The sequence below is a fragment of the Podarcis gaigeae genome, assembly GCF_964106915.1.
Source record: "Podarcis gaigeae genome assembly, chromosome: 6".
Taxonomy (NCBI): Eukaryota; Metazoa; Chordata; class Lepidosauria; order Squamata; family Lacertidae; genus Podarcis; species Podarcis gaigeae.
Window position 1 is genome coordinate 72818180 of NC_139682.1, and position 15047 is coordinate 72833226.

Consider the following 15047-nt stretch of genomic DNA (forward strand, 5'->3'; position numbering starts at 1 on the left):
GCATCCACCTGTCTCTAGAGACAATGGAGTGTGCCTCCGGGGGTGATGCCAAACTGTGGCGTTCGTTACTTCCCTGGGGCGCAAGCCTGGGCCGTGTCAATGGAGATCCTGGACTGCCCAGATGTGGTCCAAAGGAAAGCAGAGCAAGACGTTTGGCACCAGCTTGGCTGCAGGAGTCGTCAGAAGGCAATATACAAGGTGTCATCCAACTATTTTAGACACTCCACTCTGGATTTGTGTAGGATTTACTGCTTAGCCTTTTCTTTCTTTCTTTCTTTCTTTCTTTTTCTTTCTTTCTTTCTAAATTTATTTATTTTATTAACATATAAAACACATACGTATACATTTACACAATACACGCACACAACACTCTACCTAATTTTCATAACATAAAACATACCTACATTACTCTATATAATACCTACCTATACTATACATATCAACATGCCTACACACCTACCCCATACGGACGCCCACCAAGTGACTTGACTTCCAGCCGTTCTTGTTACGCTACTATATTTTTCCAACTAGCTTAAACGCATTTCAATATTTCTTTAATCTCTTCTTTTATCTTACTTTTACTCTCCTTTCAAAATGTGAAAGCGGTGGGCTATCTTTAAGGAATACATCAAAATTTATGTGGAAAAAGTAGAATTTCTGACAGATACTGAGTGAATCCAGAAAATGATTTACTGCTTAGCCTTTTCTCCCAAAGATATCCCGTAAGGTAGCAATTGTTGAATTCAATAAATAAATAAAACCAGACATAGGTATGACTCTAAAGAGAGGAATTCTGGTGCTTTTTAAATTTTTATTGTGCTGTAATATTGGTCCTGCAGAAGTCAGTAGGCCAGGAGTAAGTAACCTCAGGACTAGGGGCCAGATGTGGCCCTCCAAAGCTTCTCTGTCCAACCCTTGAGATTTTCCCCATTCTGCAAACTTCCCAAGCTACATCCTTCCCCAGTCGTCCTTTGCACCCTCTGTTTATTGCCTGGATGGAACGTGTCCTTGAATTTCTCTGGTAATGCCATTTGCTTACTCAAAGGGAGGGTAGAGATGGGTGCGTCAAAACTAGTCTACTGTACTAATGCAATATTGACATTTGTGGCTCCACCCAGTTTTGGCTCTGGCCCCCTGCACTACTGCATATGGCCCCTGGAAGGTTGCTCTGGGGCTGAAAAAGCTTTTCTGCTCCTGCCCCCTAGCTAGACCCCAGCTGTGGAAGTATGAATTGTGATGCCCTGTGCCAGATGTTAATTTTATGTATGATTTGCTTTTCTTGCCCGAACATGCATGGGGAGACCTCAGTTCATATCTCTGTGGGCCGTGTAGCTTGTTGGGTGATCTTAGTCCTCTAACTGTCTCTCTGATTTATTCTACTTCATAGGGTTGTCATGAGGATAAAAATGGATAGTCTGTGGGAAGAAAAAGCTACTTTAAGTATCTTGGAGGAAAGGCAGGCTAATGTATTTAGTTTAGAGAATCCCAGAGGTTCACAAAACCACTGTCAAATACATAAAGTATAGTAAGTAAATGACTAGTAATAAGTTAAGCATAAGACATAATTTGCATTTTTGCATAGTAAAGGTAAAGGGACCCCTGACCATTAGGTCCAGTCGTGGCTGACTCTGGGGTTGCGGCGTTCATCTCGCTTTATTGGCCGAGAGAGCCGGCGTACAGCTTCCGAGTCATGTGGCCAGCATGACTAAGCCACTTCTGGCGAACCAGAGCAGTGCACGGAAACACCGTTTACCTTCCTGCCAGAGTGGTACCTATTTATCTACTTGCACTTTGACTTGCTTTTGAACTGCTAGGTTGGCAGGAGCAGGGACTGAGCAACAGGAGCGCACCCCGTCGCAGGGATTCAAACCGCCAACCTTCTGATCGGCAAGTCCTAGGCTCTGTGGTTTAACCCACAGCGCCACCCGCGTCCCTTTTTGCATAGTATATCCCCAATTAATAAGAAGGCACCTGTCATTTTTAAAGGCTGCATCAAATGTGAAAAGTGGAAGCAGTTTTACATTTCTTATATTGCCATTGAAAGTATACCTCTTTCGTCAAATAACCCTGGTTTGGATGAATTATTTATAGAACCATTTACCTATAGATAATTTTGTGGGCTAGTGTGAACAAGCCAATTTTTTTAAAAAAAGTAGACATAAAAAGTTGACTTATTATTGGTTTTACATCACTCTTAACAATTTCTGAAATAATACAACTGTTAATGCTTGTGGTGTTTTTTTTCCAGGTTAACAAATACAAATATTATTCACAAAACTCCCGTATGGACCCTGATTGCTATTGTGCTTTTGTCCGTGTAAGTACTACAACTGAATTCATTTCTTCTCAATCTTTTGTTAAGTTTATTAGCAGCAACAGAATTGTGCTAATGGTTCTTCAGTGTTGCTGAGTGGTCAGCTGGTTAAGTAAGAGAGGCATAGTCTTTAATCTGGCCAGTTTTGTTGGCTATCTCTTGCCAGCATCTTGCAGTGGGGACAAGAATGTAGAAGAATAGGGCATGAGGGTGACCTTGGAGAGTCAAATAGGGCATTGCCTTTCCTTCCCATAAAGTCTGCAGAAAGTTAATTTCTTAGGCTTGGAAATGGAGAGAATGGTTTTTGGTTCTTTCAGCCATTAGCAAGCTACCTTGCCTTCTACCCATAATCTGCTTATTTTTATTTATTTGGTGCATTTTTCTTCTGCCTGTCTTCCATGATGGCACTCTCAGGGCGGTTTGTGATGGGTTCCCAGTTAGCTGGGTCTCCCATCCAGGTGCTGACTCTAAATCAGGCCTGCTTTAAATCTGGAAAGGTGGTTGCATCCTGTGCCCTGCGACCATAAGTGTCTAAAGGTAGCCATGAAGGAGCACACATTCTGTGTCCCAAACATTTAATATACACCCCCCCAAAAAAAAAATTGTGAGTGGAGAAGAAGGGCTAAGACAATTCTGTAACTTGACTGCACTTTATCACATTGTGCTGAAATCAGAAGTTGGGACCCTGTGGCCCTGCAGTATGTATATTTCTTTCTAGTGGTGGTTGAAATGACCATGATGGTCGTAACAACAAATTCATTCATTCATTCATTCATTCATTCATTTGGAGCATCACAGATTCTCCAACCCGGGTTTAAATATTTCTGATGCATGTTAAGGGCTCTCTTTTTCTCAAGCAAAAGCAGTGAAACACGAAAACTGTTGACGTACCATTTACAAGGCTGCCTGGCTATAATTGGTGTCAGATATATACATTGTCAACAAATTCTGCCCAAGCATTTTGTTTGTGTGTTTGTGTCTCTTTAATTATGCATTCTCTTACATGATTTAAGCAGGCCTTTTAATTTGGATTATGTAAGCGTTCTCTGCTTCCATTTAATCAACACGTTATTTCTGAAACGACCTCCGATATCCACCTCACCAGAATGCTTTACCTCCCCTCCATAGATGTGAGGCGGGGATCGTCTGAGGAGGGCAATGCATTCTGCACATGCTCGTATTCCCTCACTCCTTTTCTTTTATATACTCCTAGAGTAAAGCTTGGCTTTTGAAACATATTCCCCAGCTAGGCCCTTTCTTAAGTGAAAAACTGCTGTTCGTTGTTTTAGTTCAGCCTTGCTGATTTAGACATTTCATTGGTACCCCAAAGCTTCTTTGACACACTTACCTGGGGACCGCATGAATTAAGGGTCCTAATGAGCTAAGTTTCAAGTTTAGTTCCCTCGCTTTGTTATCCAAGTAGTTGCATTGACCTGGGATGCAATCTAACAAAGGGTAGCATTAGCACGCAGAACATTTGTGCACCTCTTCAGCATCCCGCACATGCAACTGGGTCCCAGAAAACTGGTCATGGTGTCCTAGTGGCTATGAGATGACTGCCCGCACTATTCTGTTTTGAGGTTCTTGCATTTACAATCATACCTTGGGTTTAATATGCTTCAGGTTGAGCGCTTTCAGGTTGCGCTCCGCAGCAACCCGGAAGTAACAGAGCGCGTCACTTCTGGGTTTCGCCGCTCGCGCATGCGCAGATGCTCAAAATGACGTCATGTGCGGAAGCGGCAAAATGCAACCAGCAGATGCGCCGTTGCATCTTACGTTCTGTTCAGGGTGCAAACGGAGCTCCAGAACGGATCCCATTCGCATCCCGAGGTACCACTGTACTGCAGTCACTTGCAAAGCCTCCTCCCGGAGAGCAGTAGGGCGGGAAACATAATATCAGCACACGGATCCTGCCATTAAAATTAAATGGCAGAGGGGAAATGTTTCCCAGCATCTGAAGGCACTTTGTAAACTGTGTTTTAAAAACTGGCACTGGTTGTTCTGTCTTTAAAAAAAATATATAAAAGAAATCACTGGTGGCTTTTTTTAAAAAATGTCGTGGTCTACCTTTTAGTTAAGAGTTGAAACCATCGAGCAATCTTTGTACGGCTTTCAGCTTGAATTACAAGATTGCGAAAATCTTACTTCGAAGGCTGTTTATTACCGCCCTGCTGCTTCCCCTCCTTTTGGGCTTGCTGGGTCACTGGAGTCTATAGGGCAGCCAATGTGCTTGCCAGTCATTCACAGATCCAGATGTGTTGTAGGCCAGCCCCATAGCATCCCCAGAACTGCACTTACTTTGATCTTGCTTCAGTCTGACACATTGTTCTGCTTTTGTTGTCCCAGGGAAGGCTATACCAGTAGGCATTAGAGCAGGCTTCAATGAGCCTTACATCAGTGTCACCCCGGCCAGATACTGCTCAAATGATTCATTAAATCAGAACACAGAAAGTAACTTTACTTGAATGCCTTGGTATAAATTTTTTATCAACCGTAAGAACAAATCTTTTGTCATTTTTTCCCCCTCTACACTTTTCTGGTTGAATTCCTAATGTGTGAAACAGATCTTATGAATTTTTCAAGTGGTGTCTTTACATTTAATAAAAGGGTGCCTGTTTTGTTCACAAGTAAATATGTGTGTCTCTGCAATGAGCCGTAAATGTTTTCAGACCTAAATGATTTAAGTTTGTCAACCGCCCTCCCCCCCCAAAACCCTCCAATACCAAACTTCCTAGGAATAGGACCATCTATCTGTGTCACCAAACAGGTGTATTCTACTTCTACCTTCTATAAGAGGCAGATGCTCTAATAATAGTGTGGTCTGTTGGACTTCCAGCTTGGGGGACCTGGATTTAAATACCTGCTTAGTCACAATGTTCATTACGTTACCTGGAGCCAGTCACTGACTCAATCCCCATGTATGTCATCTTGTACTCCTTAAGAGAGAGAATGCAGATAGCAAATGTAATTTTAAAACCTAGGCTGCCATATTGGGCACCGAAACTGCAATTTTTTTTGAGACCTTTTCAAACAGCTCTCCAAAAATCTGGTCATCAACTGGCATTGAGTGCTGATGAGTTGTGTATAATATGATATAAAAAGTTAAAGCCAGACTGGCCTCTTTACAGATTATGAAACAGTCAACAGGTTGTCTATGTGGCTGTGTATAAGCTATAGTCTACACAGCAGATCAAGATAGGTGGCCTGTTTAAACATGGGTTTTCTGAGCCAATCTCAAACTTCTGTGGGGCAAGGTGATTGTGCGGGTGGTTGCTGAACAACTCCAGGCACGCCTGGAGGATGCAGACCATTTGGATCCCTTCCAGTCAGGTTTCAGGCCTCATCATGGGACTGAAACTGCCTTGTCACGCTGGTCAGTGATCTCTGGTGGGCTAGGGTCAGAGGTGGAAACTGTTTCCTGGTCCTCCTGGATCTTTCAGCAGCCTTTGCAACCATCAACCATGACATCCTTCTGGACTGACTAGAGGAGCTGGGGGCACTGTTATATAGTGGTTCCACTCCTTCCTCCTGGGCCGTGTTCAGAAAGTGGTATTGGGTGATGAGTGTTCACACCCCTGGGCTCTCACTTGTGGGGTGCCTCAGGGCTCCGTCCTCTCCCCCATTCCTTTTAACATCTATGTGAAGCCACTGGGAGAGATCATCAGGGGGTTTGGGCTGGGTGTTCATCAGTATGCACATGATACCCAGCTCTACGTCTACTTTAAATCAGATCCAGTGAAGGCAGTGAATATCCTGTGTGAGTGTCTGGATGCAGTTGGAGAATAGATGGCAGCTAACAGATGGAGGTTGAATCCCGACAAGACAGAAGTACTTGGGGGCAGGGGGCGGGCAGGTGTGGGAGACTCCCTGCTCCTGAATGGGGTAACTGTGCCCCTGAAGGTCCAATGCGCAGCCTGGGAGTCATTTTGAACTCACAGCTGTCCATGGAGGCACAGGTCAATTCTGTGCCCAGGGCAGCTGTCTACCAGCTCCATCTGGTATGCAGCCTGAGACCCTAACTGCCCATGGAGTCTCACCAGAGGGGTACTTCCTCTGGTTATCTCCCGCTTAGATTACTGCAATGCACTCTACGTGGGGCTACCTTTGAAGGTGTCTTGGAAACTACAATTAATCCAGAATGCGGCAGCTAGACTGGTGACTGGGAGTGGTCGCCGAGACCATATAACACCAGTCCTGAGAGACGTGCATTGGCTCCCAGTATGTTTCCGAGCACAGTTCAAAGTGTTGCTGCTGACTTTTAAAGCCCTAAATGGCCTCGGTTTTGTATACCTGAAGGAGCGTCTCCACCCCCATTGTTCAGCTCGGACACTGAGGTCCAGTGCTGAGGGCCTTCTGGCGGTTCCCTCACTGCAAGAAGTGAGGTTACCGGGAACTAGGCAGAGGGCCTTCTCATCAGTGGTGCCCTCCCATCAGATGTCAGGGAGATAAATAATTACACAACTGTAGAAAACATCAGAAGGCAGCTCTGTATCGGGAAGTTTTTAATATCTTGACATTTTGTTATTTTTTATATTTTACTGGAAGCTGCCAGAGTGGCTTGGGAAACCCAGCCAGATGGGCGGGGTATAAACAATAAAATTGTTATTATTATTAGCTGATGCCACGCCCATAATACACAGTTTGGAATTTTGAATGCAATCTTCATCCTTTTGATGGAATATCTGTGAACTTTATGGTTCAGAGTTGGTCAGGCTTCTTAACAGAAGTTACCAGAAACAATGTAGACTCAAAAATTAACTGAAACATTTGCTTTGATTTGTAATGCATATTCACAAAAGGTTGCATTCCTAACAGAGGTGGCCATACATTGTTCCAAGTCCTTGTGTGTAATACACCCACCCTCTGCTTTTGACTTGGTGTGTTTCTGCGAGAGCAAAAAACAGTCATTGATTTTGGATGCGTGCTTGAGATACATATGCAAGGGGCTCGTCTATAATTATATTTTGGGAGGGATTCATGTTCCCATGTAGCAGCATTGTTTTGTACTTTCTGCATGTCCCATGATCATATTATAAAGTAGTTTATTTTTGTTTTCCAATGTGTTTCTTATCAATGTCTGAATGCCTTGTTTGGCTTTCATTCCTAAGGATCAACTATTCCCCCTACTGCATGTTCTTTGTTCCAATCTGAATATTTCACTGCTGCAAGAGAAAGCTGGAGGAACAATTTGTTACACTTTTACCTTTCTATCAAAATATTGATGTATTCATATTGTAATAAAATAAAACTTCTGGCAAATACATCTCCCACTACTCCCCACCCCCCCAATATCTTTATTGGATATCAACTGAATTAGGTAAACAGATACAAATAAGATATCTAGAAGATGCATGCTAAGATTGGCAACGGGTTGCTCTATACCACAGCCAGGACACTTGGCTGTTGTTAGCGAATACCCCTGGTACAGTCTAATGGAAAGCTTTCAAGATAATCTCCAGAAACGTCCGCTTTCATTTTATTTATCTGATCGGGCTGATTCCAGTGAACTGTGGTCAGTTGCATCTACAAAGCCCATGCAACAGTTTCCCACCCCCCTTCCTTCCCCATCCCTTAAAAGCTTTAGAGACTTTCCAAATGTTCTGGGAGTAGCGTGGCAAAGCGTAGGGACTCCGTAAGTCAAACGGACTCAAAACGGCCGCGATGGCTATGGAAAAGCCATCGCTTAAAAATGCGCACTTTAGGAGAATGTGTCATGCGGAGAGAGAGACTCCAGAGATTTGCTTTACGAGACGTAGCAACACAGAGACAGAAAGATCTGCATACAAGGGCTTTGTACATAGTGCAAAGTAAAACACAACCGTTGCCTGAAACTCCTCTGAACCCTTATAGTAGTCAACGTGATCAAGCTGCTGCAAGCAAGTTTATACAGAACGTAAATCTCCAGAAGGCTTACTTATTTTTAATAATAATAATAATAATTTATTATTTATGCCCTGCCCATCTGGCTGGGTTTCCCCAGCCACTCTGGGCAGCTTCCAACAGAATAATAATAATAATGCAGCAATAAAACATCAAACATTAAAAACTTTCCTAAACAGGGCTGCTTTCAGATGTCTTCTGAAAGTCAGATAGTTGTTTATTTTATTGACATCTGATGGGAGGGCATTCCACAAGGTGGGCACCACTGCTGAGAAGGCCCTCTGCCTGGTTCCCTGTAGTTTCACTTCTTGTAGTGAGGGAACCGCTAGAAGGCCCTCGGAGCTGGACCTCAGTGTCTGGGCTGAACAGTGGGGGGGGGGGAGGAGACAATCCTTCAGGTATACAGGGCTGAGGCCGTTTAGGGCTTTAAAGGTCAGCACCAACACTTTGAATTGTGCTCGGAAACGTACTGGGAGCCAATGTAGGTCTTTCAGGACCGGTGTTATATGGTCTGGGTGGCCACTCCCGGTCACCAGTCTAACTGCCGCATTCTGGATTAGTTGCAGTTTCCAGGGCACCTTCAAAAGTAGCCCCACGTAGAGCACATTGCAGTAGTCCAACCGGGAGATATGATAACTAGAGCATGCACCACTCTTGTGAGACCGTCCGCGGGCAGGTAGGGTTTCAGCCTAGACAGCTGCCCTGGACACAGAATTAACCTTTTCAATAGGCAAAGGACTGGGGAAGACTCCATAAAACTGAGCTACACCTGATGTTGGTTGCATGGCTTAGCCTTGAGCTGATGCTTTTCCTTTTATAAATGACCAGAGTGCGGGTCATCAGATTTGGAACATAAGGAGCGCCTGCAGGATCAGGCCAACGCCGCACTTAGTCCAGCATTCTCTTTTCACAGTGGCCAACCACATGCATGGACCTGAGCACGAGAGCACTCTCCCCTCTTGCAGTTTCTAGCAACTGGTACTCAGAACCATATTGCCATGGAGGCAGAGCATAGCCAGACCATTGGTCTGTCTTGCTCAAGGTTATCAACACTGACTGGCAGGGACTTTCCAGGGTTTTAGGCAGGATTCCTTCCTAGTCCTATCTGCTGCAGATTGAACCTGGCATTTTTTGCATGCAAAGCAGGCGAGCCCTTCCGAACACATCACGCTGTTGCATTGACCAGGACTCAACCCCGTGTCTCCCATGTGGCAGGCGAGAATTCCACCACTTGAACCATCAGCCAGATGTCACCGACAGGACGTCTCACTGCCACTATCTGATCAAATTTGGATGCAAATCACCTTGCTTCCCTTTGCTGGTTACACCCAGCCTGATTGTTAGCACTGCAGAGCTAGATATATTTGTCTCCTGTGCAAAACAGGTGAAGAGCTAACAAGAGGACCTTTGTGATCTCCTCACACTGGTGGGAAAGGAGAATCAAAATCTTGAATTCCCAGTTCCTTAAGAAGAGGGATTGATTGTCAAACCACTCTGGGATGAGAATAGGGGGTCTCCTCACACCCTTAACAAACTACAGCTTCCAAGATTCTTTGAGGGAAGCCACAACTGCTAAAAGTGGCATAATGCTGCTTTAAACATATAGTTCAGAGGAGGACTTCAATGATGAAGATGATGATGAAGAATTTATATATACCCGGAGGTCTCAGGGTGGTTCACAGTACAGTGGTACCTCGGGTTAAGTACTTAATTTGTTCCGGAGGTCTGTGCTTAACCTGAAACTGTTCTTAACCTGAAGCACCACTTTAGCTAATGGGGCCTCCCGCTGCTGCCGCGCCACCGGAGCATGATTTCTGTTCTTATCCTGTAGCAAAGTTCTTAACCTGAAGCACTATTTCTGGGTTAGTGGAGTCTGTAACCTGAAGCGTATGTAACCCGAGGTACCACTGTATTAATAAAACATCAGAAAGTACTTCTAGTAGGACCGCTGAAATCAGTGGGACTTAAATTAGTTATGACTTTTGCTTCCAGGATTCTACTCTAAGCGTGACGCTTGGTGGAATCCATGGTAGGGCTGAGTTAAATAAAGCTAGTGTTGAACTTGGGACCCAGCTTGGCCCATATGTGACATCAGGTGTGGGGCATGGAGAGATGCAGCTGCCAAGTAGCAGTTGGGAGCTTCAAGTGAGCTCCAATAGCTCGGTCGGTACAGCATGAAACTCTTAACCTCGGAGTCATGGGTTCAAGCCCCACAATGGGCAAACTATTCCTGCATTGCAGGGGGTTGGACTGTGCATGACCCTCATGGTCCCTTCCAAATATACAATTCTATGATTCTTGTTCCTCAAGGAGCCTCCTTCTCCAGGCTCACTTTTGAAGAGGCCCCGCTCCCTCAAAGGAAAAAACGTCAACATGAAGACATGATATGACTGTAGTCTGTCCTGCAGTTAGACAGAGTTGGGTTTGCAGTCTCCCCCTTTGAAGGTACTCTGTCACAGCCAATCAGATCACTGGCACTGGTCGTGTGTCCTTGAAAGAGAAGTAGTGGGCTGAGCAACCCTGCCCACCTGTCAAAATGACCCACAGGGGATTGTGGGCGGTTGGGATCCAGCCCTTTGCTTGGACGATGTCCCACACAGCTGCACTAGTGGGTCGTTTTGCAAAAGCAGAGGTTCTATAAGCAGACAACTGCACTTGTATGTGTAATGCTTAGAAGATAGGAAAATTGACGGGTTTTTTTCTATTATATTTTCTTTAGCGCAAGCTCTTCTATAATGATTCTGCCAGTGGACCTGTTGCACTGCATCCCTGTGTTATACAATATTGAGAAACAGATCTCTGCTAGTGCAAGATCCCTTGTGCTGGTGGGTCTGATCCACTGGATCCAACCCTTTCTCTTCTGTAGTTTCATGGCTGAGAGCTTATCCACATTTTTTTTGCCCTGCTCTTTCCAGGCACAGGCCTGTGCTTTAAAGCTCAGTGTCCATCCGTCCGTCTGTCACCCCCCTCAAGCTTCCCAACGAAAACCTGCTCTTTAAAACTAAAGTGCAACAAACAGAGCTTTAAGGCACAGACCATGCCAGGAAGGTGAGTGTGCACAAGCACCTTAGTTTCGTTGAAAGGCAATTTCCTCCTGCCTCTCATGTTGTTGTCCTGTTCCAAGACCGGCATACTTCATGGCCCAAAGCAAATCAAGAAACCCTGCTCCGTGTAATTCCAAAAGTCCATTCTCCACCTTATGCAAAGACACTCTGTGCTGTAATCAGAGTAGCTCTGAAGAAAAGACAACCTGATGTTATTGCACTTCCACTGGACTGTCACCAACAGGATTTAGGCATAAAAGCTTGGCACCGAAATGACTTTGGGTTCACCCATCGGACAAACCTGTTTGAGGCATTATCACAGGATAAATGGCACCGAGCATTTGCTGTATCTGTGATTGGAAGCAGCTCTTGAAAACGCATCCGCTTCCTATTAATGCCTAACTTTAATATATTCAATACAAACATTTGCAACCTTGAAGCACTCTCCATCTGTTAAAATGAAAACATGCTGGCTGGCTGGAGCCTTTTGGTTCAAAGCATCATTTTTATTGCCTACCTTCGAAAGAATATGGCGACAGTGTTAGTCCCAGTAATTTTGCATTGATATGCAAAGTTGGAAGGGGTGTGTGTTTAGACTGAGGGTACCCATAACAATGGTAATCATTCAAAAATCCTCCCAAATCAATTGGCTGAAATCTAGGCTAACTGCATGTTGATTCTGGCCATGGGACACTCCCTTGGAGGAAGGGGGGGGAGGAGGAATGTTTGCTGATTTCTCCTGCAACCACTTGTGCCCCTTGAAAAGCTGCTGCAGAGGATCAAGGGACCCTCCAAAAAAGGGTAGGATGTGGCCCTTAGTGATGCAAAGAAAAGGGGGAATTGCAAAAATCCTCTTCTTTATCTAGTGGTTCCCAACCTTTTTTTGGCCACGCCCCACCTAAGCATCTCTAAAATCCTGACACCCCCCCCCCCCCCGGTGACATATAATTCTCATTATTCAGAAAGTGAATTCCTATTCACTTGGAGGAGGCCTAAAAGGCCATTCCCTGTTAATAACTCATTCTTTAATTGCCCCCCCTTAAAAATCAAATCCCCCCCCCCGTGGGGCATGTGCCCCCATGTTGGGAACCACGGATCTAAATCTTGTTCCATTCTGCAAACAGAAAAATGTGAATACACTTTTATTTTCATAGGTACTTTAACATTAAGACCTTTTTAAAGTGCATTTAGCTTGGCTGTATTAATGTTTTCCTGCTAGTGGGTTTATTTATTCTAATTTGCTCTGGCAGAGTTCACACAACACTAAACCGTGGCTCATTTGAATATGCAAACCCAGCAGACTGAGCATGGTTTCTTTCTACCAAGCAGCCACTGTCTGAAACCATGGCTTGTCTGGCTTGCTCTAACTGTGGGTTGGCACTATGTCTTAACCCAGCAGCCTTGCTTAAGCCATGGGGTTGTTTGGCTACCCCATCCCAGACATTTCCCAGGCTACAACGCCACAAGACAGAGCAGGTGAAAAACAAAACAAGCTGCAGCTTGTTTTCTTGTCTGCCAGAGAATCTGTGGTTTGTAGAACAAACAATGATTAAAAACAAACCATGGCTTCGTATTCTGTGTGCAAAAGGCAGGGCCGTTGTAGTTGTTCGTTTCACTTCTCTAAATCTTTATGGTTTTCAGTGTTATTGTTAGTCGCTCAGAGAAAGTTGATTATTAAGTGGTAGACAAATAAAATAAACAAATGCAAACCTCTAAATTATCACTGGTCTCTGTCTTAAGTGTGCATGGAAGAGATTCTTCATTTCCTTCAGGATTTCTTCCCCCATTTAATTTTGGGCACGTGCGCTTCCCTGTCAGGTGCTTGGTCCTGTCTCTGACACTGAAATGAACGACCTCCATGGCCCTTTCCATGTTTCGGATTTATAAGGATATTTGCACCCAATTTTGAGAGCCTGCAAATCAGCTAATCATAAAAAAGATGGTACAGATATTCAGAGTTTACATTGTTCAGTGCAAGCCCCACTGAAAGTACTGGAAGTTGTGTTTTGTATGCTGCTCAATATGACAGGAGTGCAGGGCAGGTAATCGGAGAGAAATATTAATCGGTGCACCATACATGTACTTAACTTTTGCAATGTATTTTCATTTTGGATGCTCTTAAATGCTTGCGCAAGGAGGCTGCAAGGTTCCCCCCTTCCCGCAGCCCCCAAAGTCATCTCTTTATTCAGCTGCCTTATTCCAGGTGTTTGGCTTTGCTTGTTGGCTTGAAATGAAGATAAGCAGATTATTGTTTTAGAAAGTTTAACACGAAGGTATGATCAGTTTTATGGTTGTAGTTTCCATAGTAACTGGGTGCAGGTGAGTAAATTCATAGAGTCTTGTATTGATGATATGTTTACCTAAGTGGATTATTCTGGCATTCTTCCATCTGCTGCTCCCTTTGCATATGAATCCATATTTCCCTAAGTTTTTCCATAAGCTTTGTAAAGTACTATAAAGCGGTGCATGGCTTCTTTGTGATGCATTTTTATTTTTTATGCATTCTAGAGATTTATGAGTCTGTGTTGTTGTTTTTCTAAAAGAAAATCTGCTGTCTTTCATATCTGCTATATATTTTGGAAACCTTTTCATCTCTTTGCCTGTTCTCTGTGCATTTGGTCATGTCTCAAAGATGTCATAAACAAATTTTGCACCATGGTTCCCAAGACCCAAGAAACAGGTTTTTCTCTGTGACAGAGTCTGTTCCCTCCCCTCCCCTTTACGTTTTCACAAAAGCCCTGTAAGGTAGGCTAGGTTGAACTCCACCCGCCTATTTAAATATATCTCCCGCCTTTCTGCGCAAGAGTACCTGAGGTAGTGGCCTGGCTCCCTCACATTTCATAATCTATTGCTTCTGCCGCAATGAATAACTTAAGATTTCCCTGGCTTGGCATCTTGCAGGTGGCAGTGCGCAACTCTCACCATCATTGACCAGTGGCAAAACTGGCTGGGACTGATGGGAGTGATCTCCCAAAACATTTGGGGGGTCACCAGGTTGGGGAAGGCTGCTTAAGGTCACTCAGCTTCAGTGGCTGAACAAGGCTATTGAATTTGGGTCTGTCTGTTCTGAGACACTGTCCTCTGCCCCACATATTACACTGTTCAGTTTCAGTTGTTAGCTGCACGGGTAATGATTTATACCTGCTACCACATTCACTAAGGGATGCTGGTGGCGCTGTGGGTTAAAGCACAGAGCCTAGGACTTGCCGATCAGAAGGTCGGCGGTTCAAATCCCCGCGATGGGGTGAGCTCCTGTTGCTCGGTCCCAACTCCTGCCAACCTAGCAGTTCGAAAGCACGTCAAAGTGCAAGTAGATAAATAGGTACCGCTCTGGCGGGAAGGTAAATGGCGTTTCCGTGTGCTGCTCTGGTTGGCCAGAAGCAGCTTAGTCATGCTGGCCACATGACCCGGAAACTGTACGTTGGCTCCCTTGGCCAATAAAGCGAGATGAGCGCCGCAACCCCAGAGTCGGCCACAACTGGACCTAATGGTCAGGGGTCCCTTTACCTTTACCACATTCACTTAATAGAAAGATTGCCTTCTTTTTAAAACATGAGTAATAGAATCGTATTTCTAATAAACACTAATAATTTTTCAAGTTGGCAATTCCTAGCTTGCAAGCAAGTTAGTTGTTTTGCGAGGTTCTTAAAAAAAAAATTAAGGATGCACAAATTGGTCAGTTTTTCTTTATTGCTCGTTTCCCCACATTTCAGCGCATATATATATATATATATATGCCCTCCCGAAAAATCAGCAGTCTTTCAGTGTGCCGTTTTCCTCACATACACATTTTTGCAGACAATTTCTCC

At 44.4% G+C, this 15047-nt stretch overlaps 1 protein-coding gene across 3 annotated transcripts in view; it reads left to right on the top strand.

Moving 5' to 3' along the window:
* The window catches only part of RPAP2 (RNA polymerase II associated protein 2), a 53084-nt gene that overhangs the window by 21544 nt on the left and 16493 nt on the right, over positions 1–15047 (top strand). For all 3 annotated transcript variants that reach the window (XR_014565403.1, XM_083743403.1, XM_083743402.1), the window contains exon 11: positions 2249–2317. Coding sequence is in view for 2 of the 3 variants with exons in the window: in XM_083743403.1 (XP_083599529.1) it covers positions 2249–2317 (69 nt within the window). In the remaining variant the exon portion in view is untranslated. The remainder of the gene's footprint in view (positions 1–2248; positions 2318–15047) is intronic.